At 38.4% G+C, this 25,656-nt stretch overlaps 1 protein-coding gene across 4 annotated transcripts in view; it reads right to left on the minus strand.

Moving 5' to 3' along the window:
* Nucleotides 1-5,453: 5,453 nt before the first annotated feature.
* LOC131425765 (uncharacterized protein DDB_G0283357) overlaps nt 5,454-25,656 on the minus strand; it is a 505,552-nt gene continuing 485,349 nt past the window's right edge. For all 4 annotated transcript variants that reach the window (XM_058587902.1, XM_058587903.1, XM_058587904.1 and 1 more), the window contains 3 exons: nt 17,038-17,647; nt 7,124-8,609; nt 5,454-6,784 (listed from right to left, as the gene is read on the minus strand). In XM_058587902.1, the coding sequence (XP_058443885.1) occupies nt 6,387-6,784; nt 7,124-8,609; nt 17,038-17,604 (2,451 nt within the window). In that variant the 5' untranslated portion in view covers nt 17,605-17,647 and the 3' untranslated portion in view covers nt 5,454-6,386. The remainder of the gene's footprint in view (nt 6,785-7,123; nt 8,610-17,037; nt 17,648-25,656) is intronic.

A 25,656-nucleotide genomic window follows, 5' to 3' on the forward strand; every position in this document is an offset into this window, starting at 1 on the left:
TCAAGGTCCACAATTTTGTTCCACAATTCTGAGTCCGAAACTCAGACTCAGAATCCCGATCCAATCCAAGTTCAGAATACAGTTCCAGAATCCAGGCTTATAATTTAGTTTCAGAATCCAGTTCCAGAGTTTATGTTAAAAATCCAGGCGTAAAATCCAAGTTCAGAGATTGGTTCGTTTTCATCAGGAAACGCATGCATTAAACACGATCCAGACGATCAATCAACTTCGGTCGACGTCCAGATTAATTTATTAATGAGTGCGAAACTCAGACTCAAAATTTCGTTACTTATCAGGTTCAGAATTCAGTGCCAAAATCCAGGCTTAGAGTTTAGTTCTAAAACTCAGATCCAGAGTTCAGGTTAAAAATCCAGGTGTGGATTCTGCAGTTCAGGATTCAGTTTCAATATTCAGGTATAGAATATGGGTCCGGAATTCGGGTTCCGAATTCAAGATCAAGTTTCTGTTCTAGAATTTAGGTTCAGAATTTGGGTCCAAAATTCAAGTTCAGAACCCAAGTCCAGAATCCAGATTCACAATTCTGTTTTCTGAAACCAAAATTTAGTTCAAAAATTCAAGTCCAGAATCTAGTATCAGAATCCAGGTCCGAAATTCAAGTTCAGAATCCAAGTCCAGAATCAGGAATTTAGGTCCGAAATTCAGGTTCAGAAATCTGGTTAAAAATTCATTTCCAGAATCCACGTCCGAATTCACGTCCAGCATTTTGGTACCAAATTTGTGTTAAGAATCTTGGAATTGAGTTCAGTTCCAGAATTCAGACCCTCAATTTAGCTTCAGGATTCAAGTGCAGAATCCAATTCCAAAAATCGGTTTCAGAATCCATATCCACGATTTAGTTTCATAGCCCGGGTTGATAATTCAGGGGTTTGAATTCAAGAGCTAGTCAAGAGAATCTAGTTTCAGTATCCAGCTCCGAAGTTTTGATACCAATTCCATACCTTGAATTCAGTTCCAGAATCTAGGTTCCGAATTTAGTTTTCAAAAACCAAAATTTAGTTCATGAATTCACGTCCAAATACAAGACTCAGAATCCAAGTACAATATTCAGTTTCAGAACATAGGTCCAGGATTTGGGTCCGAAAATCAGGTTCTGAATCCAAGTCTGGAATCTAATTCCAAGCTCTAGATTAAGAATTCAAGTCAAAAATTCAGATTTCTGAGTCCCTACCCAGCATTTACAGAATCCAGGACCACAATTTAGTTCCAGTCAAGGGATTCTAGATCCAGGATTTAGGTCCAGAGTTTGAGTCCAAAATTCGGCTTCTGAATCAAGGCGCACAATTTAGTGCCGAATTTCGAATTCGAATCTCAGAATCAGCATTCCGTTCCAGCTCAGGTTCAGAATCCAGGCTTAGAATTTAGTTTTCTGAAACCTGATTTTAGATCAAAAATTAAGTCCAGAATCAAGTCCCAATCATTTTCTGTTTCCATGTTCGAAATTCAGATTCAGAATCCAAGTCCAGGATCTAGTTGAGGTGAAAAAATCAGACTCAGAGTCCAGTTTCAATTCAGATTCAGAATCCGAATCCAATTCAGGTTAAGAATGCAGTTCCAGAATCCAGGTCTAGATCTACAATTTAACTTCAGTATTCAAGTCCAGAACTCAGTACCAAAAGGTCCAAAATTTATCTTCATATTTTAGGTACAAAACTCAGGCTTCTGAATCCCAGTCCACAATTTAGTTCCAGAGTTCAAATACAGATTCTAGATCAAGAATTCCTGATGCTGTGCTAGGCTCCAGAATTCAAGTTCAAAAATCAGACTCAGAATTCAGTTCCAATTAAGCTTCAGAATGCCAGAATTGTCCCGGGTTGGCGGTTCACTGCATAGGACGCTGGTCTTACAAGCCAGTTGTCGTATGTTCGAGCCCCGACCTGGAAGGGTTCTTAGTGTCAGTAGGATCCATAGTACTAGCCATGCAATGATTCTGTACGCTAAGAATCGGCTGTTGAAACAGAAAGGCCAAATTGAACAAAAGGAATGTAATGCCAAGACTTTGCTTTGCTTTGTTTTATGCCAGAATTTGGATCCACATTTTGGGTCCAAAACTTAGATTTCTGGATCCAAATCCAGAATCCAGGTTCTGTAGTTAGTTTTCTAAAACCAGAATTCAGTTCAAGAATTTAAGTCCAGAATCTAGTCCCAGTCATTTTCTGTTTTCAGGTCCGAAATTCAGATTCAGAGCCTAAATCCAGAATCAAGGTCCAAAATTTAGTGCCAGAATTCTGAGTCCGAAACTCAGACTCATAATTCCCTTCCAGTTCAGGTTCAGAGTGCAGTTCTAGATTACAGATCCAGAGTTTACGTTAAAAATCCAGGTGCAGAATCCAACTTCAGGACTCAGTTTCAATATTCAGATACAGAGTTCAAGCCCAGAATTTGAGTCCAAAATTCAAGTTCAGAATCCACGTCAGAATTCATAATTTAAATTCTGTAACCAGAATTTAGTCCAGTATTTAGTTCCAGTCATTTTCAGTTTTCAGGTCCGAAAATTAAAGTCCAGAATCTAGTTCCAAGCTCTGGATCCAGAATTCGAGTCAAAAATTCAGGTTTCATTCAGGATTCATGTAGAATCCAGGACCAAAATTTAGTTCAGGGATTCTGAGTACGAAATTCAGACACAGAATCTCGTTCCTGATCAGGTTCAGAATTCATTGTCAAAATCCAGGCTTATAGTTCAGTTCAGGTGCAGAATCCAACTTCAGGATTCAGTTACAACATTCAGGTCCATAATTTGGGTCCGAAATTCAGTTTCCGAATTTATGCTCAAGTTTCTGTTCTAGAATTTATTACAAGAATTTGGGTCCAAAAATTCAAGTTCAGAATCCAAGTCTAGAATCCAGATTCCCAATGTAGTTTTAGAATCCAGGTACAGAACTTAGTTTTATGAAACCAGAATTTAGTTCGGAATCAGTCCCAGTCATTTTCAGTTTCCAGGTCCGAAATTCAGGTTCCGGAGCCAAGTCCAAAATGTAGTTCCAAGCTCTAGATCCAGAATTGAGGGTTCTTAATTCAAACCCAGAATCAAGTTCCAAAATTTGGTTCCTGAATTCTGAGTCCGACACTCAGGCACCAGAATCTCGTTCCTGATCATGTTCAGAATTCAATGTCAAAATCCAGGCTTACAGTTTAGTTCTAGGATCCAGGTCCTGAGTTTAGGTTACAAATCCAGGTGCAGAATTCAACTTCAGGATTTAGTTACACTATTCAGGATCAAGATCAAGTTTCTGTTTCAGATTTTAAGTCCAAAATTTGGGTCAAAAACTATAGTTCAGAATCCAGCTACAGAAACCAGGTTCAGGATTTAGTTTTATGAAACCAGAATTTAGTTCGGAATCTAGTCCCTGTCATTTTCTGTTTCCAGGTCCGAAATTCAGGTTCAGAAGGTCCGAAATTCAGGTTTCTGAATTCCTGTCAAGATTTTACAGAATCCAGGACCACAAATTAGTTCCAAAATTCACGTTCATGGATTCTAGATCCAGGATTTAGGTTCCGAACTTGGGTCTAAAATTCAGGTACTGAATTCAAATCCATTATCAAGGTCCTCAATTTAGTTCCAGTATCCAGATCTATATTGTAGCTCTAGAATCCACATTCAGAATTCAAGTGGCTGGAGTCCACTAGGAGATTTATAGTACCTATTATCTTTTTCCGGACAGGACCAGCATAGATGCCGTGGTGAAACCGGCGGAAAGGAAAACTTAACCCAGAATGATCCACTGGGTTTCTGCTTCCATGTCGTGAAAGGCGACAATTGCAGAAGTTTCTTTTTCTCTCAGTTATCAGATTTTTCCTACGTTTCACATCTGATTATTTCACTAAATTATCGCTTCATTCAACAAACAAGTTTTATTTAGAAATATTTTCTCATCACTTTTCGAGAATTTGTTCTTGTCAATTTCCGGTTAGCTTCTGAGAAAGGTTTTTTCCGGTAATTTTCTTATCTTCCATATTATTGCTTGTCTGGTTTGATAAATGAATAATTTTTTCTCGGTAGCCGGCTGTCCAGATGTCACTACAAGGAATAAACTATTTTGTCTATTTTGTAGTAGGCTATTTCATCTAGAAAAAAATTAGGGACGGTTTTATTCGTTACGCAATAGTATTTATAATTTTCATTCAGTTTCCACGAATAAAAACAGCGAATCAAGACTTCTCGGGACTTCGGATATTGTTGAAACGTTCACCCGGGAAGTCAGTCAGTTTAGTGGTGCAACCGAGCATCTTGAAACCGGAACATACGGAACACGCGAGTACTACCACTACTGAAATTTATACTAACAAATATCCTTCTCCCGTGACACTTGTGGAGTGCGCAGTAGTAACAGCAAGTGTTGGACTAACATCCCTTCCCATTCCTCAGTCGATCTAAGGAGTGTATCGAAAATAAGCTATCCACATACATTTGTGTTGTACGGATGTATTTGTGATGGTTTTTCTATGATCAGATCATAGCATGCTGTGCGTTTGGCTGACAGCTTTCGTTTGTTTACTTGTTTGTGCGGTTTAAATTCTGCGTTTTCAAAATGTCGCGTATTGAAAAGGAAGTGAATATTAAGGTTCTGGACACATGGCTAAGTGAGAAGGGTATCACTATGCGAAAATTGACGAAGCGATTTAGAATTCATCATGCCAGTGTTGAAACCATCATTAATAAGTTTGGGGAACACTATTCTTTGGATGAGCTACCAGGAAAAGGCAGAAAACCCGGTTCTTCTAACCCGAAACTGGACCAGAAAGTGGTATCTCTAATCATGAAGAACCAATCGATGTCAATACGTGAACGTCCGAAAAATGCGATGCAACGCTTGTCCGGAATTTGATGAAGTGCGTTCGATTTCGACGAATTTTTATTCGTGAAGGAATAACAATAATTTCATCCGGTTTTCATCATGCTCAAGTTTAACCTCGTACAATGAAGGATCAGTTTTTAGTTTGAATAAAATATCGTTTTTTATCATAATTTTAAAGCTTATTTTCGATACACTCCTTAGATTCGGGCCTGGCCGTCACAAGTACTGATCAATGGATTCTGGGGTTACCAGAAGATGTACATTGATTTGACAGGCTGACCAGGTAGATCAAGCTTAAGCTCTAGAATCCACATTCAGAACTCTATTCTAGAATATTGTTCCAAAATCTGGTTATTCTGATGAAAAAGCCGCACAAGATAGAACTTCTAGGTCAATTGACTAACGGTCGAGTGTTTTCGAACAGGACAATACTTACGTACCCGTTGAATTCAGCCGTTTACTTCGGAGTCCAAAGACCCGTTTCCGATGGGCCTTTGCCATTCAGAATACTTACCGTTTGGGGGGTTTCGATTACCGCTTTTACTATCGTTGGTATGTTCTTTTGCAAATAACAACATTCCTTCACTCATTTCCAATGAATTTTTCTTTCTAAATATTTATTTTAAATAACATTAAGTATAAAAATATATTAATATTAGTTCAATAAATGTATTCTTTGGCATTTCCTTTCTCGTGTGTGTGTTTTTTTTGCTTTCTTTCTTTCTTTCTTCTTTTGCTCCATCGCCTGATTCCACTCGCGGATGAACGCCGTTTGCCAAACAATGCTCAAGCCGTTTTCTCCGAGTGTCACAGAACATAAAGATTGACGACGGTTTGTAAAATTTTGTTTATTTATTTTTGTTTTTAATTTGTTTCGCCAGTTTGCCAGTAAACAATTACAAACGTAAGCTTTCGACGAAACACAATACTTCTTATTATCAACAACAATTTTGAATTTGCTCGCGCCGTTTAGAATCTTAATCTAAAAAACAAAAATTTTAGCGTCTCTCGAAATGCAAAGTAGAGCCAAAAACAAAACAAAACAAAAAATGAGGAGGAAAAAAACAAGAGGCTATGAACAAAATACGAGCGGCTCTCGAATAAGGTATGTACGTTGGGTCCGTTTTGTTATCGATTTATTCGATCGCCAAGAACCACCATATTGTTTCCATTTCAATATATTTGCTTTAAAAAGCTAACTATTCACACTAATTAAAAGTATGCTTTTTTTCTTTCTTTCTTTATTTATCTGTTCAAATTGGTTCTCCTATGATTTTTTTTTATTTACAGAGAATCGAATGATCAATTCTTAAATATACATATAATTGTTTACAGCGTTTACAGTGTGTGAGTGAGTGTGTAGAAGTTATTTGTGTTAAAATGACATTTTTTTTTATTTCTTCACAGTTAAAACAACGTTTGTCCGTTTGCTTATTTACATTTGCACAATTTGGACCGATTTTTGTTTGTTTGTTTACTAGTACGATTCGGCGTTTTTTTTCTGTTTTGCTATAGGAGTAATAAAATCACATTTAGTAGAAAATCGGACCGATTTTTTTTCTGTTTCAATGCCTAGGGCTCCTCCTCCGTACAGTCTTCCGCTTTCGATTCTTCTTCGTCCTCCTCCAGTTCGATTTGGGTTTGAAGGGGCGGCTGGGGCAGAGGTGGCCTCATACTCATACCGCTCATGATCGATGCCAGTGACGGGGGCGGTGCCGGCGGTGGCACCTGTACTTCACACGGCATCTGATACTCTCCGCCACCACCACCGCCTCCGGAACAGTTACTGCACAGCGACGACGGTTCCATCGTGCAGATATTGGACGGTGTTTGCCACCACGGTTCGATGGTGGTCGCGACCGGCGGTGATGGCAGATGAGGATGATGATTCTGGTGGTGCTGATGGTGATGGTGGTGGTGGTTGTGGTTGTTGTGATGATGTTGCAGATGAAGTCGCGTGCAGTCGGCTTCTGTAAGTTTTGTGTTTTTTTTGTTTGTCTTTATTTTTAGTAGTTGGGGCAGTTTCGTTTGGTGGGTGATGGTTTTTTTTTTGATTCGTTGGTGAGGGGGACTCAAGCGCTACTTAAATGTGTTTTTGTTTTGTTTTGCAACTGGTTTTGAAGGGAAGGTTTTTTTGATTTTTTTTTTTGTTTTGCAAATTTAGCACTCACGGGGCCGAAACGTTGGAGTTTGATTGGTTGGTTGGTTGGTGGCTACAGTCTAGCTACGTTGGTGACCTAGTTCAACGGGTTCAAAACGGGTCTAGATAGAGGGGTGGTGGTGATGGGGACTAGATTATACTAGATTACCGTTGCTTCGAGCGATCGTGGCCGTATTGGTTGTGGTGGTCGGTACGGAGTGGTTCAGTCCTGGCAGTTGTTGCGGGTGATTCAGCAGTGCATGGTTCTGCTGGTTATGATGATGCTGATGCTGAAGATGATGATGAGGAGGATGCATATGCGGCTGATGATGATGTTGGTGCGGTGGATGAAAATGTTGGCTGTTTGTACTGCTGCTGCTAGTCGAGCTGCTGCTACTGTTGCTACTGTTGGCACTGCCGAATACGCCGGAAATTTTCAATTTCCCCAGCTTGTTCCAGAAGCTGGACTTCTCCGCTAGCGCGTCTAAGTGATCGGAATTGCATTTATTATTTTTGCTAAGCTTATCGGAGTAGAAACAACAGGTTAGCCTATTCGAGTTAGGTATCACAACGTTAGAAGCCAATTTACTACAACTAGCGCCACCACAGACCGGGTAGCTAATGGGGGGAGCCGAAACGCAGCCGCCGCTGTTGCTACCGCAGCTACTTCGTATCGAGCTGTTGCCGGCCATCATCGACATCCCGGAACCACTGCCCTCGTTATTATCGTTTATCGTGACAGTTTTACTATTGTTCGTATACATCGCGGTGGTCCGGTACAACATACTACTGGAATAACTAGCGCCACTACTACTACTGCCACTGATGCCACTATCTACGTCTCCACTGTTCGGTTGCGAAGTCGTCGGCGACAGACGCTCCTGCATATGGATCATGGCCGTATTGGACGAACCTGCTGCTACGCAATCGTCCTGCGACAGTTCATCCTGAAACTGCGAACAGTGGATCTCGTGCAGACGTTCCTCGATGGCGTCCTGTTCGTCCTTGGATGGCATAATCAGTGTTTCCACCGAAAGGTTCAACTCTCCAAGTATTCTGTCGTGCTGACTTTGCACGTGCATCAGTTCGTCGTGTAGATTGAACTTATTGATCGATTCGAAGCTTTGCATCGATGACGAATTCATGCTTGTCCCCGGTTTTGCAGCGTTTGCCATTGTGCCAAGATTGGACCCTGCTCCGACGTCTTCGTAGATGTTTTCCTTCGTTCCGTAACGGGTTGTGAAGGTGTGTTTCTCCTGGAGTATATTCCCCGATGCTCCCAGGCCCCCGGCTGATGATGATCCGGCCGTATTCGAAGACACCGAACTCTTCCGGAAGCTCTTACTCAATAAGGCACGTAGAGAATTGGTGGATGGCAGCTTGGAGAGTGCGTTACTCGAGACCGATGAGGAGATCTTGTGGATCTGCGGAATGTTGCTCGGGTGCAGTTGACCTCCGGACGACGGTTGCTGCTGCTGGACAGACTGCTGCTTCAGTACCATCGGTTCACAGTAAGCGTACGAGTATTCCGGATTGCAACCGCTGTCGTTGCTCGACTGATGATGGTGCAGGTAGGACGAGGGCAGAGTAGCGGCTGATATCGGTGCGGGTTCGTAGCGTTCCATTGTGGCCACGATGTTGTTGCGCCATTTGATCTGGAATGAGAGACCGGAGAAAGAGATACGATTTAGAGTCGACTGGGCTTGGGTCCGAGTTGATAAACGGGCGATTTTGCTATCTAAATAATTGAGTCACCAAATTATGTTTCAACATAATCTATTATCATTAGACAAGACTGATGAAATTGGTATGTTATTCAGGTACCTACTCTTTTTGGCGTAAATATGTTTTAGATTACTAATGGACACTATGTACCTTTTTTTATTGATATAAAAATCTCCTCATAGTGGTGTAATGATGCCTTTCTCATATACAATACTGTGGTATTTCAATTCAAAATATTTCTTTTCGATTCGAAGCCAAAGAGATCGCTTGTACATTACCCCGTATAACTTACAGAATGAAACAGTGCTTTAATCGTATAGGCCATTCAAAAGAAAACGAAGTGTGTTCCACTACTAAAGGTACATCCGGTACCGGAAACCGAGAACCGGTATAATCGAAGTCGTTTCGTATGACCGTCAACTAACATGACGTACAAACTCTTTCAGTTTTTATTCAAATTTTGAAGATTATATACGATTTTGATGTCGTACTTTAAAATCGACGGTGTAAATTTTTGTTGATTCCGAAACGTATGCAAGTAAGATGGGGAATATCGGTTCTGCTATCTCTGAGAAAAGTGAGTTAGATCCATTTTTGAGTATATGACCATTATTTCCATTGGGAACCGGGAAAATCGAAATCGGTTTGGTTTACTGCTTACGGATAATAGTTACCGATTGGTTTAGTTTTGTGGTCAGTTTAGAATGTTTTGTACGTTTTTGTTTCGCCCTTTCAAGTGAAAAAATAAAATTTTTAAAACACTACCCTAAAATTCTGTAACCGGAAGTCGGATTCACATGAAATTCTAAAGTTTTGTATAGGATTATAAGACAATTTATTTAAATCTAAAATTGTAAAAACCGCTCACGCCATCTCTGAAAAAAAATAGTACACATATTTTAATTTTTTTTTTCATATTTTACCCCATAACTCCGGAACCTGTAGTCAGATCCAAACAAAATTCAGGAATTTTGTATGGGAAAATTTTGTGTTTTGAAGATTTTGTGAAAATCGGTACAGCCATCTCCGAGAAATGTTAGTGTGATAAAACGTTACATACACACACACATACACACATACATTTTGCGTACTCGACGACGGTTAAAAAGTTGGTTTTCACAGTGATTGCATAACCTTTCTATATGAGAAAGGCAAAAATAGGTATAACACATGGATCAATAAGTCCCGAGACTAACAATGGAAACAACATTTTATTTGCAAAATTTTTTTTTATTCATCAACATTTTTAGGGTGATACAATGGTTTCAACGTTTTTCCAATTTTTCAATACCATGTTTATAAAAAAATTTATCTTTCACTTCAAAATAAGCTTCAGTTTCAGCGATGACCTCCTCATTTGAGCCAAATCTTTTTCCCTGGAGCATTTTTTTAAGATCAGCAAAGAGCCAGTAGTCACTGGGGGCTAAATCTGTCGAGTATGAGGGGTGGGGAAGCAGATCAAAGCCCAATTCGTTAAATTTTGCCATTGTTTTAATTTTTTTTGCTGTTTTTGTTCCATCGAAAGCAATCGCGGCACCCACTTGGAAAAAACCTTTTTCATGCTTAATTTTTCATGAAGGATAGTAAATGCACTTCCATATGATATCTGTGTCATCTCAGCAATCTCGCGGATCTTCACTTTACGATCTTTCATTATAATTTTTGTCACTTCACTCACATTTTTCGGTGTAACGGCTTCCACAGGTCTACCCGAGCGTTCCGCGTCATTTGTGTCGGTACGACCACGTTTAAACTCGGCGAACCACCGACAAACCGTTGCTTTTGATGGACAAGAGTCCGGATAACATTTTTCAATCCATTGTCTCGCTTGCACGGTGTTTTTACCCATTAAAAAACAATGTTTTATCAAAACACGAAACTCGGTTTTTTCCATTTTTTAAACAAACTGCAAAACGACATTACTCCAACCTCGATAGCTCAGCTGTTTCTGGTCGGATCGACTTAAAATGTTGACCCGTTTCAAGCAAAGGTTGGTACTCTAGAAAGACGTGGTTACTGGTTTACTACGAGCGCCATCTCTGCTTTAGTCTCGGGACTTATTGATCCATGTGTTAGCATTTGCTCAAACTTTGGAAAACTTTTCCGAGGTTCAGAGGACCGTGTGTCATATGACAATCGATTCAGCTCGACGAACTGAGCAAATGTCTGTATGTGTATGTATGTGTGTATGTATGTGTGTGTGTGTGTCTGTACGTTTGTGCAAAAGTAAGAGGCGTGTTTCTCAGAGATGGCTGAACCGATATTGACCAAACTAGTTGCAAATGAAAGGTATTGTTTTCGTTTTTAAATCTGGTGTTTACTTTTTAAGTTATACAAACTTTTCTTTTGAAAACACAAGGTGGGTACTGATATGTTGACCAATATCGAGATCCGGAATTTGTTTCGATTCGGTTGACGTTATTTTGAACGCTAGAGTAATAAATCACAAGGCGGTAAGAACTATTTCTTATAATGATATCGCATATTTGGTTAGGTTTGCGCATCTGCACGGTCCTTCAAGTAACATTTTATAATTCACGCGATAAATAAAATCATTTGAAAATGATCAACATAACATTTTTTCCCATGCTAAAATCAGAACTGAAAATTTTCATTGTTTAAAACAGAATCTTGGGTGCTGCAAAAATAACAGATGTGGAACCGCACACATATGCCTCTAGCTGTGAAACACAACGTTAGAGCAAATTTTGGAACAAACGTATCCCTAGCCAGCCGTTTAATTAAATTTAAGACTGGCATCCACATGCCGTTCTACTTTCTCTATATTTGAAACACGAGTAAAATAGAGTGCCTATAACCGTAATGCTGGCAACAACTCAAAACGTTTAATCCGAAATGTTGACAGTTTCGTTCGCTTTGTATTGTATTTGACAGGTCGTTTGCTCGTTTGGAACAAAGCTGTCATTCCCAACGAACATCTGTCGTCACTCTGGTTTAAGGCACTCTACACGCTCTTTGAACATAACTCATGGTTTGAGTTGCGATTACTCAAATTCATAAACTGGAACAATATGTCAAAATTTGAGTATGGATTTGAGTAAAGTAAACTCGTTGCCATGAGTTCTCTCGCATTTATTCATACATTAGAGTAAGCGTTGAGTTTTTAAACATTTGAATGAGAAAAAAAAACTTCTTGCAGTTCAGAGCGTTTTCATTCTCGGAATATTTTTATCGAAATAAAGAATGCAAGAATACGTCGTTTTCCATTGCCGTTTCTAGATCCTGTTTTGGAAACATGAATCAACGTCAATCATCGATGTTTTGTGATTTCAATTATGCTTAGTGAAAAGCCCAACATAAAGATATCAAAATAATTCAATTTTGACTCCAAACCATTCAAAAGGAAACGGTTTTGAATGACTATTTTGCACATTCAAAAGAAAGAAGAATGACTTTGTATATGAAAATAACGAAGAAAAGTTTCTTCATTTTGAGAGCAAGGAACTCAAATTTTGAGTTGAACTTACTCAAGTTTTGACAATTTAGTCCCTTAACGCAAAAATGAGTAGATAGGTGGTAACTCAAGTTTAGAGTACGTGCACTTTTTATGAATTTGAGTAATGTGTCACTCAATTTTGAGTTATGTTCAATGAGGGTGTAGAGTAAAACACTACTGGGGCTGCCAGTTTTTCTTATTATAAAATCCAGATTTAAATTTTAAAACTGACATAAATTATTAATCCAGAACTAGAACACTACTGAATATGCCCTGAGGCTACATTTGTTTCAGTTTTAGTTCTATTATAGATCGCCCATATAAAACTTCCAGCTGCTGAATTGGCTCTGATGAGGGGTAAACAAAAATCATATGTTGATTGCTGAAGTACGATTCACATATTTGATCAGGTGATCGTTGTCGGCATGGAGTGGCAATGGGAAGGAGATGTTTGTAACAAAATTCGTAAATTCGAGTATTTTGCAAGAAAGAAAAGATTTTTATCCGTACTTTGACAACTCGACGCAGCCACGCAGTGAGATTTTCGCTTGTAGTGAAAAGAAAGTCAATTGGACTATAAACGAAAATTAACTGGCAATATAGCCTAAGTTGCTGTACCATCTCAAGTGAGGTGACGCCAACCAGAAGAAGAAGAAGAAGAAGAAAAATGAGCATTTGTGGTTGTAAGTGAGCTGTCAGAAAGATTCATTGGCTTTCAAACACAAAACTCAAAACAACTCAGCGCCTTCTATCGTTTACTTTATGAGCCGAGAAAACGGATTAGGGTCATTTCGCCGAAAGGGTAATTTTGACAAATTCGTCATTAGTCTTAATATCGTAATTGGAATTGATAAAAGAAGACAAATAAAAAATGATTATGCTTACTTACAATCGCACTTCTTATATGATCCAGAGACTTGAATAATTTTCGTAGGTTTATTCATGATCTTCAGAACGGAATTCCCAAAACAACTTGTTGGCTTTATTGGTGTAGCTATCAAGCGATTGTTTGCGGAATTTTCTGATAACTGAGTGCAGATGGAAAAATATCTAATGCGGCTTCGCCACATCGTTTTGTTCGTATGCTATCCGACCTCGCTGCCGCTCGTTCGGACCTAACTTAAAACAGCTTTGAGTAGACCGGGCAAACGAGGCGGTTACAGGTTTGTATGCAAGAGGCCGCCTCTTCCGACGGCGGGTCGGTGGCCAACTCAGCCAAATGACCCTTTCGGCGAAATGGCTTTTTCGGAGAAATAACCCTTTCGGCGAAACGGCTTTCGACTAAATGGCATTCGGTGAAACGACTTCCGGCGAAACGACTTTCAGCGAAATGACCCACTCCCGAGAAAACTATGATGTTACCAAATTATCACATAGATCAATATAGAAATCGAGTATCAATTGCTGAAATACTTACAAACAATGCAATATTTCCTTAAGCATCCTTTCGAAATGGGTAAAACTTTCGCATTCGTAAAACTTTTGCGTGAATAGTAACCCTTTAACTTCTTGGATACTGAACGAGGTTATGTAATCAATTTTCGTAATCGAAATTGAAGGTTTAAACAACTGAAAAAAATTGTTGTTTGCACGTATTTGCATTCGCTACGTGTTGTTACCGTTCTTTCTGACGTTTTGTATTGCCGTAAATCGAAATGCGATGCGTTGAATATTTTAAAATTCTGTATTTATTCTTTAATGTGAAAAATACCGTACATTTCAGTGGAAAAATAGAGTACAAATTAGAATACAGTACACCCGAAGGGGAAAAAGTAGCACGCAGCATTTGGGTCGAAAATACAGTACGGATTCGAGTGTTAAGTATGGCAAAAGGCAAATCATTCTAAAATATGTCTAAACCTATATATTCGTACAATATTTTACATTATGTGTAGAAAGCAAACTACGTACATATATTTGTGTACACGTTAATAGTTTGCTATAGAACAAATGGTGTTTATCCTTAAAGTTTGTTGTGCATCCTGTGATTCCAATTCAAAAAGACTCTTGCAAATACTCTTATTATATTGTCCCAATTTTTGGAAACCTTAGTATAAACCGAGATTCTCTCCGACATCTTGGTTGATGAAAATATAAGGGACATTAATTGTAATAATGTTTTCATTTAATCTGATCATTTCGACATTTTTTTAGGAACACTTACATATCAATTCAGAGGGCAGTAGTGTTCTTGATGCAATGCGAGAATAAATCAGCTGACTATTGTTTACAATTCAATTTCAGCATTTTTCCAAAATGAATACCGCGTACGCTACGCGCATCGAAGCAGCTTTTTTTTGTTGCTCGCATCCGAAAGGTCCCAAAATGACCCATGCTGCCGCGGCGAAATACATGGAAAAATCGAAACAGTTTGTGAGTCAGTGGGTAAATCGTTCTAAAGAGGTGAAAAATGTCGACGACTTTCCAAATCGCGGCTCTGTCGGTGTATTGTCGGAAAATGACGAAAAAGTGATTTGTGACCTGTTTTTGAAGAATCCGACTTTAACTTTACGCGAAGGTGCTGCAAAATTGACCACAGAAGGTATAAATATATCGTACGGAACAAGTTCGCAAACATTTTTTGATCGCTAATAATTTGAAATTTCGAAGTGCTTTACAAAAACCGATGCTGAGTGAAAAACATGTGCAAAACGTCTTGAATGGACAAAGGAGCAAAATGGTGCCGTGACCTTGGGTTGGCCCTCTCAGTCACCCGATGCCAATCCAACTGATAACGTTTGGGATCAAATGAAGATTAAGCTTGGGAAAAACCGACCACACAAGTTAAAACAGCTTGTTCGCCGAATTCACAAATCTGGTGGTCGTTTTCATATTCTCACAACACTGACCACACTCTTATGTAACAGACTGTAGATCAATTGCATTTTCATTTATTTTCATTTCCAGCCGTATAATTTTAATATTAATTCATCTTAATATCATGCTCATTACAAGGACTAATATTAATGATATTCATTCATGTTTTTTTTTATAATAAAATTTTTGTTCTGGCCTTTTTGCGTAAAAGCTTTACGTGGCCGATTGGCTTACATTTTTGTTACTAAAACATTTTTTTTTCTTTTGGATCTCGTTGTCACCCTTTTTCTAGGGGGAGATGAGTTTCCATTTCCATCCAAAGAGGATCGGGGGTCACTTCGTCAGCGGCTTATCTCATCATCCATTGTTTCATCGTCGGTGTTGTGCGTGATTTCCGTTTTCTTTTCGTTTTCCTTGTTGATCGTAGTCTTGGGCTCGTTGAGAGTTGCTGTAGTTGCGCCTTGTTGTACATTGTTTGCAGTTGCTGGTTGGTTGGAGGGTAAGTTGTTAACTGCAACTGGTGTACTTTGTTCTATACGGGATACTGATGGTTTCGTTGAAGGGTTGTTGTTGGTGGCTGTCACAGGTGTACTGAGGTTGCTTGGGGTTGGTGTGAAGGAAGCACCGTTGTCCTTTGGTGTGGTTGTCTCCTTGTCCAGTTTATCACATGGCTTACCGTAGTGGACAGCTTTTTGGCAATATTGACATCTGGCCATCTGATTGTTATAGATAACAAGTGATTTGCACGGAATTATTGTATCTTGACCGAAAATCACATAAGAAGGTATAGGCCTCTTCGAGTGTATGCGTAATAAACGTACGCCATTTAGAATACCGGGGAAAAAATTCTTCCACTTTTCTTTTTCGATAGAGAGAAACTCTCCGTATTGGGACATAGTTTTACAAATATAAGGATCGATGACGCTTGAGGGAAGATCATGCACACGCACTTCTATAGCACTAGCTTCCATATATACTGGAATGTTGTACTTAATGTTCTCGTGCTCCACATAGTGCACATTGTTATTATCTTTTGCGAATTGAATTGCATCCAACTCAGCTTATAAAACTGGATGTAAACAACATTATTCGTCTTATTGCATTGAAGTAAATGTACACGTTTAATGTCAAGATGCATTTGCTACTTAAGCAAACCTTCAAGTTCTCGTAGCCTGAAGTCGATAACAATTGTATTCTTTCGTGTCGGCGGTAGCTTTTGTTCGTTTGGTTCACTCATTTTGAGGTCGTTCTTTTGTTCACTACACAATAATTCTTCCGTCCCCAACGTAAACAGTTTTTTTATATCGACTGACTAGGATGAGATGTGAAAGCAAACTGAGATTCATGTTTTTGTCAGAGAAGAAATTGAATTGCCTACTTATTGAATCCATCTGAAAATCGTTATGGAGTTCGGATGAAGCAAAAAGTTTGTGACCGATAATTTCTTCCAGTGTAGAGGAGTCGAGAATGACATCATTACAGCATACTGTGATTGGCTCGTGAAAACATGAGTCAATTCAATCCGATTTTTACAAAGGTGTACTATCGAAAAACTAGAATAACGTTGCAATAAGTGTGTTTGTTGAATGTTGGTTGTGGCTATCTCAGATTCCTGAAAATTTGGTTTTAAATTGCTGATCATATTGTCGATGGTATGAGGAAAAAATTATGTTGCTGCGTCAGGTACAATAAAAGATATTCACGAATAAGTTTTACCCATTTTTGTACAGAGTCAATTTTGAAATGGTGTCCCGTAGTAAAGTAAGACGTATTCACGTCAAAAGAAGTTAAAGCATCTCCAGGAATTTTTTTTCCTGATTTTATCGGCCGTTAGAATTAGTTTTTGATTGGTCATCTTTCGTGTTTTTCAGAGTGTAAGGCAGCAGAACGTATTTTGGCCGTTTAAAAATAAAGTGTTAGATGACACCCACGGGGAAATGTTTTCAATTATTGAACGAACATATTTCCCACCGCCTGAGCGACAAACAAAAATTAACCGTAAACAACTAATTTTAGTACGGTAGGGCTTCGCAAAAAAAACACTTAGTAAAACATTCGGTAACATGATACACTAATACACTAACCTCCTTCCCATCGCGGACCGCCTCTTTCAGCTTGATCGGATCGTCCTCCAGGTACACCTCGATAACGTCCGGATCCGGCTCCGGATAGCGATTGTGCTTATTGATGGTGGCAGTGCTGCTATTGTTGCTGCTGGCATTCGAAGCCGCCGTCATCGCCGTCGCCGTCTGCTGAGGATGGTAGATATTCTCGTTGATGCCCATCGAGGGTGACCCCGGCGGATACAAGTACTTGCTCACATTCTTCCCGAGTGAGTCCTTCCGGTGACGCGAAACATGAAATCGTGGTGCGGACCGGTGCAAAGGATTTCCCATAGGCGGTGGCAGCAGTTGTCCTGAATGCTGTTGCTGCTGCTGCTGTTGTTGCTGTTGTTGTTGTTGTTGTTGTTGTTGCTGAAGTTGCTGCTGATGCTGAAGTAACATGGTGGCGGCCGTTTGGTTTGCCTGCTGGTGCTGGAGCTGGAGCTGTTCCTGCTGGTACTGTTGGAATTGTTGCTGCTGGTGTGCCTGCTGTAGCTGCTGTAATTGCTGAGAGGTCAGACGACGACCTCCCATCGTTGATAGCTCCATTTTGCATTATGATAATTTATGGCGGCTGATGAAAATTTTAACCCTAGAAAAGAGAAGGCGGAGAAAATGGGAAAATTTAGTTTGAGTTAGGGTGCGAATGTGTGTGATGTGCGTGTGTGTTCGAGAGAAGGAGGGGGGTCCCATAAAACTCAATTACGAGCAAAACTATATCACATATTGTCAACGCAGCAGCGGGTGTGGAATACGATGGCAATTATCAATTCCCGGAAGGCCATTCGATAGCGGCCTGTGCAGACATATCTAAGCCCCACCAAACGATGAACAATAATTTATGCGATGTCGCCGCTATTGGCAGAACCTCGGCAACTTGTTCCATCTACACACACGCACACACACACACACCGAGAGAAACTAATTTGGCGAACAGAAACACAACTTTTGGTAATACCTAATAACCGAAATTCAACCCGTTCTGGGCGGTCGTTCCCAAAAATGACTCTGGACTGCACAAAACCGCTTAGAGGCGAGAAGAGTAGCACCCTCAATTTGCATACAAATTAGACAATCAAATATCGTTAACCAGCGGTTGGTCGGTCGGTTCGGTTCGGTTCAGTTCGGTTCGGTGTGGTATAGAAAAGAGCGTCTGGAGCTCGATATCCATATCTATCTATTTAGATGCAGCTCAACTGTACAATGTCGCACATCCGCACACACAGACACACTCAAACAAACGCATGGCCCACCTGTCGTCTGGCTGGCCATGGTCATTAGTTGGGGCGACGTTGGATCTCGTTCACCCCCATCGCCCGATGGTTATATTTGATCCATTTTATAAGCGATTTTGGTCAACTTGGGCGAACGGAAAACACTCGGTGGTTTTCCGATAAACTGACTCGAACATCACCAAATTTGAAGTTTGTGTGAGTGGGTCTGTGTTTTGAGAGTGCACCGCCGTCCCCATGATCCCACCAGCTCTTGATGTGGTTATTGGAGCCGACTATCGAATCAGGCCAACTAAGTTGGACGGCGCGGCCTCCCTCTTCGTGGCATGCATGCGGGGATGAATCTGTGTGTCCGTCCGACCTAGCAGAAATTGCTGTAAATAATCGGCTGTGGGTTTTGTGGTTTAATTTGATTTTCCTTCACCGCATAGCTGTCTGCATACACGGTTGTGTGTCTGTGCGAAGGCATTTCTATGCGTTGGCAATCATCCGAACCGGGTGGTGGCGGGGGGTCGGAGGCGAAGGTGCAACGGAATCGATATTGGGCACCGGCCAAGGTTTACCGGGTCAAGTTGGACGATGGCTTGGCACTTTACTATGAGTAAAGTGATGCCAGGTTCTAGATCTGATAGGATTTTAAGAACTCGAATATGAAACCGCACAGAAAAGTTGTTAGATTTTAAACATCTACAGTTTTGGTTATTTCTGTATAAATGCAAACCAATATTGTCACACATCGATCCGAACAGACAAAAGTGTAACAACTTCAACAACTTTTAATTAAACTGTTGATAAGCTCAGCTTAACACTCCAAATACCAAACCTGAAAACAAGTTGGAACGGCAACTTCGAGCTGTCGTAGCTCAGCTGTTCTTCAACGAATCTCAGTAAATTTTACACCTTCGAATTTTGTGAAGTTCGTAGATTGATTCAAAAATTTCGTAGGAGACGATTCTTAAAGGAAAACCAATGAAAATCTGATTTTTCCCGTTCCAAGTTTTTTACGCGTTCAATATGCCCTATCTGCTTTCCTTTTTCCTTTCCTTTGGAATAAACGTTGCATAGAAAATATTGCACACTTCAACTTTACCGGGTCATAACTTCGTTGTTAGTAAACAGATTTTCGAAATTTGTTCACCATTGGAAAGGTGCTACTTCCAGAAATAAAATGCACTGAAAAAAGGCGGGTGGGTAATGTCAGAGACATAACTGGATGTCGTGAATACGAAAACAACTGACATGTTCCTTAACACTTCCGAATATCAATTAGTTGATCAATTGTATGAATTATGCAAGCATTCCTCTCTCCACATTATTTGCAAAAACAAAGAAGGCTTCACTTGATCTCGATTACTGTGAATTTCACACAGCGAAAAGTGTACAAATCTAACCAAACTGCTTTCTTTTCACATGATTTCGTTTGTAGCTTTTTCACTAATGGGCGGTCCGACGGCTATAAAAATAGCCGCATACAGAATTTTAATGTCGATTATTTCATTTCGGATTTGCATTTCATTGAAAGAAACTATCCGGATGCTGTACGGGATTCATTCCTGCCTTTCAGAAGGACCAAATTGTGGAACTCACTACGATATTAAGCACTGTTCGGAACATTTTTCTCGAACGATTTGTTGTATAGCAGCAGATATTTTGTTCTCTTTTTAAGAACGCGTTCTGATTGGCTGGTGTTGACATGGGTCAAATGAGACAGGTTTTTCAATAGAGTACTATTGAAATACTTCAATGCTTTTTCTTTACACGTTTAAGTTGAAAAATTTCGATTCTATTGTTAGTTAGATTATATAAATCCTTCCACAGATCACTGAGCTATGAGCTTTCAAAATACGAGCAAGGCAAACGCGCCTTATGAATTATCCTCTTTAATACTCGTTTATACCAAACATTTCAGAAAAGTTTAATTTTGAACTATTTGAGATTATGTCACACAACTGAAAATTTTGTCATAAAATTGTGATCATATTTCCGATGGCATGTCGCAAGAATTATATTGATACGTTAGATGCAAGAAGAGATATTCACGATCAAAAACTTATCAGGCACCCCATAGTAAAGTAAGTCGTATTTACGACAAAAAACCTTTTTTAATCCACCTAGTGGTGTAATGATGCCTTTCTCATATTACTCATTACATCATATATATAACCGTGAAATTCGCAAAAACAATTGTTTATTGAATAGAAATAGGATAATTTGTTCGGATCTAATCTCACAAACTCTATAAATTCTGTTTAACCTGTAGTTCATGAATCAGCAGCATAAAACATGTAGTAGGATTATTATTATTATTATTATAATTATTATTATTATTATTATTATTATTTTTATTATTATTATTATTATTATTTTGTTATTATTGTTCGTTTTGTGTTTTCTTCTTCTTTCGGTGTTGTACATATTGTCACTTTATATGGCGATTTGAAAACTTTGACACTCATCGCCCTGTAACTGCGGAACCGGAAGTCGGATCCAGATGAAATTTCACAGTAGCTTTAAAGACAGTATGAGCATTAATTCAAATCAAGATTTGTAAAAATCGGTTCAAGCATCGCAGAAAAATCGAAGTGAATTTAGTTCTAGGAGTTTTCCTTCTCCACTTTCGGTGCTCTCGGAACAGGAAAAGAGGGGACCAGTAGTGCCGAATTAAGTTTTCATGTCCACAAACTAACAAGCTCTGCAAACTAGAAGAATTTATCAGACAGTTTTAAGGGGATTTGTATCTGTTTTTAACCATCGTTCGTGGAAAAATACTAATAAAATTGGTATTTTTCCACTTATCACGCTTTAGTTCCGGAACCGGAATTCGGATCCAGATAAAATGTTTCACAACTTTTTAGGATATTATAAGACCTTTCATTTGAATCTTAGTTTGCGCAAATTGGTTTAGCTGTTCTAGAGATAATTGAGCGTAAACTTTTTCTCAAATTATCACATATTACCGTATAGCTCCGGAACCGGAAGTCACATTCAAATGAAATTCAATAGCAAGCTATGGGACCATAATACCTTTCATTTGAATCTTTGTTTGTAAAAATCGGTTTAGCCATCTCTGAGAAAAGTGAGTGCATATTTTTGTTACATACACACACACATACACACACACACACATACACACACACACACACACACGGACGGACGGACACACACACACAGACATTTGCTCAGTTCGTCGAGCTGAGGTGAATGGTATATGACATTCGGCCCTCCGGGCCTCGGTTAAAAAGTCGATTTTCACAGTGATTGCATAGCCTTTCTATATGAGAAAGGCAAAAATGAAAAATAGGGTTGTCTACCTAAAGTTATAATGAAAACTGTAGATAGATGACCTCAGAAAAGGTTAGAATTTTTACAATAATCGTCAATATATCGAATTTCAAAGCGATGACCTATATAAAGGGTGATTTTTTAAGAGCTTGAGAACTTTTTTAAACAATAAAACGCATAAAATTTGCAAAATCTCATCGGTTCTTTATTTTAAACGTTAGATTGGTACATGACATTTACTTTTTGAAGATAATTTCATTTAAATGTTGACCGCGGCTGCGTCTTAGGTGGTCCATTCGGAAAATCCGCTTTTTTATCGACAAATTTTGTTCAGCGATGAGGCTCATTTCTGGTTGAATGGCTACGTAAATAAGCAAAATTGCCGCATTTGGAGTGAAGAGCAACCAGAAGCCGTTCAAGAACTGCCCATGCATCCCGAAAAATGCACTGTTTGGTGTGGTTTGTACGCTGGTGTAATCATTGGACCGTATTTTTTCAAAGATGCTGTTGGACGCAACGTTACAGTGAATGGCGATCGCTATCGTTCGATGCTAACAAACTTTTTGTTGCCAAAAATGGAAGAACTGAACTTGGTAGACATGTGGTTTCAACAAGATGGCGCTACATGCCACACAGCTCGCGATTCTATGGCCATTTTGAGGGAAAACTTCGGAGAACAATTCATCTCAAGAAATGGACCGGTAAGTTGGCCACCAAGATCATGCGATTTGACGCCTTTAGACTATTTTTTGTGGGGCTACGTCAAGTCTAAAGTCTACAGAAATAAGCCAGTAACTATTCCAGCTTTGGAAGACAACATTTCCGAAGAAATTCGGGCTATTCCGGCCGAAATGCTCGAAAAAGTTGCCCAAAATTGGACTTTCCGAATGGACCACCTAAGACGCAGCCGCGGTCAACATTTAAATGAAATTATCTTCAAAAAGTAAATGTCATGTACCAATCTAACGTTTAAAATAAAGAACCGATGAGATTTTGCAAATTTTATGCGTTTTATTGTTTAAAAAAGTTCTCAAGCTCTTAAAAAATCACCCTTTATTTTTACACATCATTCGATTGCTAGTGATACCAGCTACAATATTCGCCCAACTACCATTCTTGCACTATCAAAAGAAAATCTTAAAAAATCGATGAATTTTTAATATATGAATTTTTTATTTATTTTCACATGTTTGTATATAAGTCAAAAATTAAAGCGATGACATGTACTTTTTTCTACTCCAAAATATTGGAATCATTACCAGAAACAATGTATTGATGAACAAAATTATATATCCGTTCAAAGAATCTCAAGAAATTCGGTACAAATGCAGAGAATTTTTATTATTGGGGAAATTTTGCAAAAATAAAAAACAAATCAAAACTTTGAAATTTTATGACACATTTTTTTTTTATTTTTTTAGTTGGAAATTTATTATGAACAAAATTTACAAAAAAAAACTGAAACTTGGATTTCACTGACAGTCTTAAAAATTCTGGTAAATATACCTGAACTCTAAAAATAATCAAATTTTTATATTGCACAAAAGATCTAATCAATTTTCATGCACAACAAAAAAGGAATTGATAACTACTAAAATTCTGATTTTGTTTCAGGTTTTCCGTAGAATCTCAAAAAAAAAAATCGGCAGAAGATCGGAAATTTTAAAATTTTAAAATTGCCATCCGTGTTGATTTCATCTATTTCATAGAGATATAGAATTTGAATGTTTCTAATAAAATAAATTTTGGGATAATACAAAAATTTTGTATAATTCCATTGGCTTTATACAATAAGGAATATGACGTAAAAATAAAAGAATTTTATAAAAAACAACTGCAATTTAAAAATAATACTGTAATATAACACATTATCCCATCCTAGCATGATCCATTCTAAGTACAGTTTACATTCAATCCCAAACCAAATACGACATTTCCACGTATTTGGATATCCCGGTCATACACCTTACAGAAATGCGCGTTCGCATTTACCTCGACCTAAGTCCACCGCGCAGGCAGCTAGCAATATATTTCGTGATTGCTTGCCCTGCATAAAGCGGAGGTCGATAACCAAATCTATGACATCACAGCTGGGCCACAGCTGTGAACGTTTTTACCAGTCCTTCTCCATTAGCATGACATTCTCTCCCTCTCTATAGTTTTTCCGATTTCTCCCGCTCCAGGTACGTCCGGTAGGAAACGATAAGTTACGGTAAGAATAATTGTACGGCTAGAGATAAGTAGAAATGAAAATACACATTCATTATTGAAAAACCAGTCAACCACTCTGGTTCTTAATCCGAAAGCACTACAATACATTGCTTAATTTTTGTTTTACAAGCAATTAATAACAAAATCATATATCTTAATTTTTCCGCTATTCTAAACGACATAAATTATAACCGATAGAATATTAAAATTATATTTCACAAACTTAGAATTATTTCGGAATGTACAGAAGGCGATAATTATTTTAATTTTCTATTTGTAAATTCCACTCGAAAATCTATCATATACTTGTTTTAGAATTCAGAAAAAGTAAGCTTACGAATTTAGCACAGAAAATCTCTCGTTTCTATCCACCTAGTGGTGTAATGATGCCTTTCTCATATCTCTCTTATTCTCATATAAAAAAAGGAATGGTATTCTTCAAACAATTTTATTTGATTTTTGAAGAACATGAAAGCTAGTGCATGAACTAGTGTAACCTACAGAATGAAACAGTTCTCAGATCGGTTAGGCCATATTTCTCAGTGAAGTGATTTCCACTATTCCAGGTACTTCTAAAATTGGAATCGCCCCGAATATTGGCTTTGCGATTAGCACCTACAGGTTATCTACCTGCAGCTTACAGTTGTCTTCGTCTCAAAAAACAACCTCTCCGTTGGAATTCTTTTTACTGAATGAAACCCTACACTGTCAATATGTTGGGATCATTTTTACTTGAGTAAAGCGGTAGATGGATGAGTGGTGCCGGCCGACATTGGATGTTATTTAGAAACTAACCTTGTTTGTACTAGCGCACATAACCAATTTCATTATGCTTACGTTTCGGTTTAGGCTCGGCGGTTTATGTTGAACTGCAGGTGGCATAACAGTTCAACATAAACTGCTATGCACTGACGAGTCTAAGACGAACCGTAAAGATAATGGTGAATGATCGATAATTTTTAATTTTTTTCGATTCCAAATATCTTAAAAATGACAGAAACGGTAAGATCTAGTGTCATCAAAATATTTTATTTTTAAATTCACCGAAATCGGAAATTTATATTTTGTGTCAAATATCTTAGAATTGCCTGAAACGTCGAGATAACACTAGATCTCGACGTTCGATTTCGGAAATCTTAAAATTCGAAGTCCCAGAAAGTCGATTTTTTGTTCAAAAAAAAAAAAAACAAATCGAGATGACAATACACAAGTATAGGAAAATTCAATCGTTTAGTAAATCTGGAGGAGGTATTCAAACGATTGCTTTCAAAGTCAGATAATCTCTGTAATAGCATTATCAAATAGAGTAACAACCAACGTGAGTGAGCTTCATCTTCCCGAATATGCACCGGAATTAGTTTTAACACTTAGAAGACAACAATACCTTATTTTCATATGTAGCTAATAAATGCCTTACAGTACAGTTACTAGAGTATTTTTCAATGAAAAAACCCAATGTTTGAACACAATTTAAATTTTTTTAAACAAATATATCCTCCGCCTTTTTTATAAACATACTCGAAAGTATTTTCTGTCAAATACAAGAAACGGAATTTTTTTCGATTAGATATTAGATATAGCAGTACAAAAATAACCCATTTTTGAACTAGTTTTGCTCATAGCTTCGGTTCAGAAAACGCTACGTCATTAAAAAAATTGGTTCAAACAAACTCTAAAAGATGTTCAAAGATAACTAATACGAAAAAAGTAAAATAAAAATGCTAGAGTAAAAAATCTGTTTTTCTGAAGAACACCCTAAGTTGCTCCTTAAAAATAGCTGTAACACTAAAACCGTTGCAGATATCACAATGATGTCCTCAGCAAAGCTGCTCGATATAAATTTATCTACAATTTTGCGGAAAGATGCAGTCCTCTT

Source organism: Malaya genurostris, chromosome 1, assembly GCF_030247185.1.
Source record: "Malaya genurostris strain Urasoe2022 chromosome 1, Malgen_1.1, whole genome shotgun sequence".
In the NCBI taxonomy this organism is placed as follows: domain Eukaryota; kingdom Metazoa; phylum Arthropoda; class Insecta; order Diptera; family Culicidae; genus Malaya; species Malaya genurostris.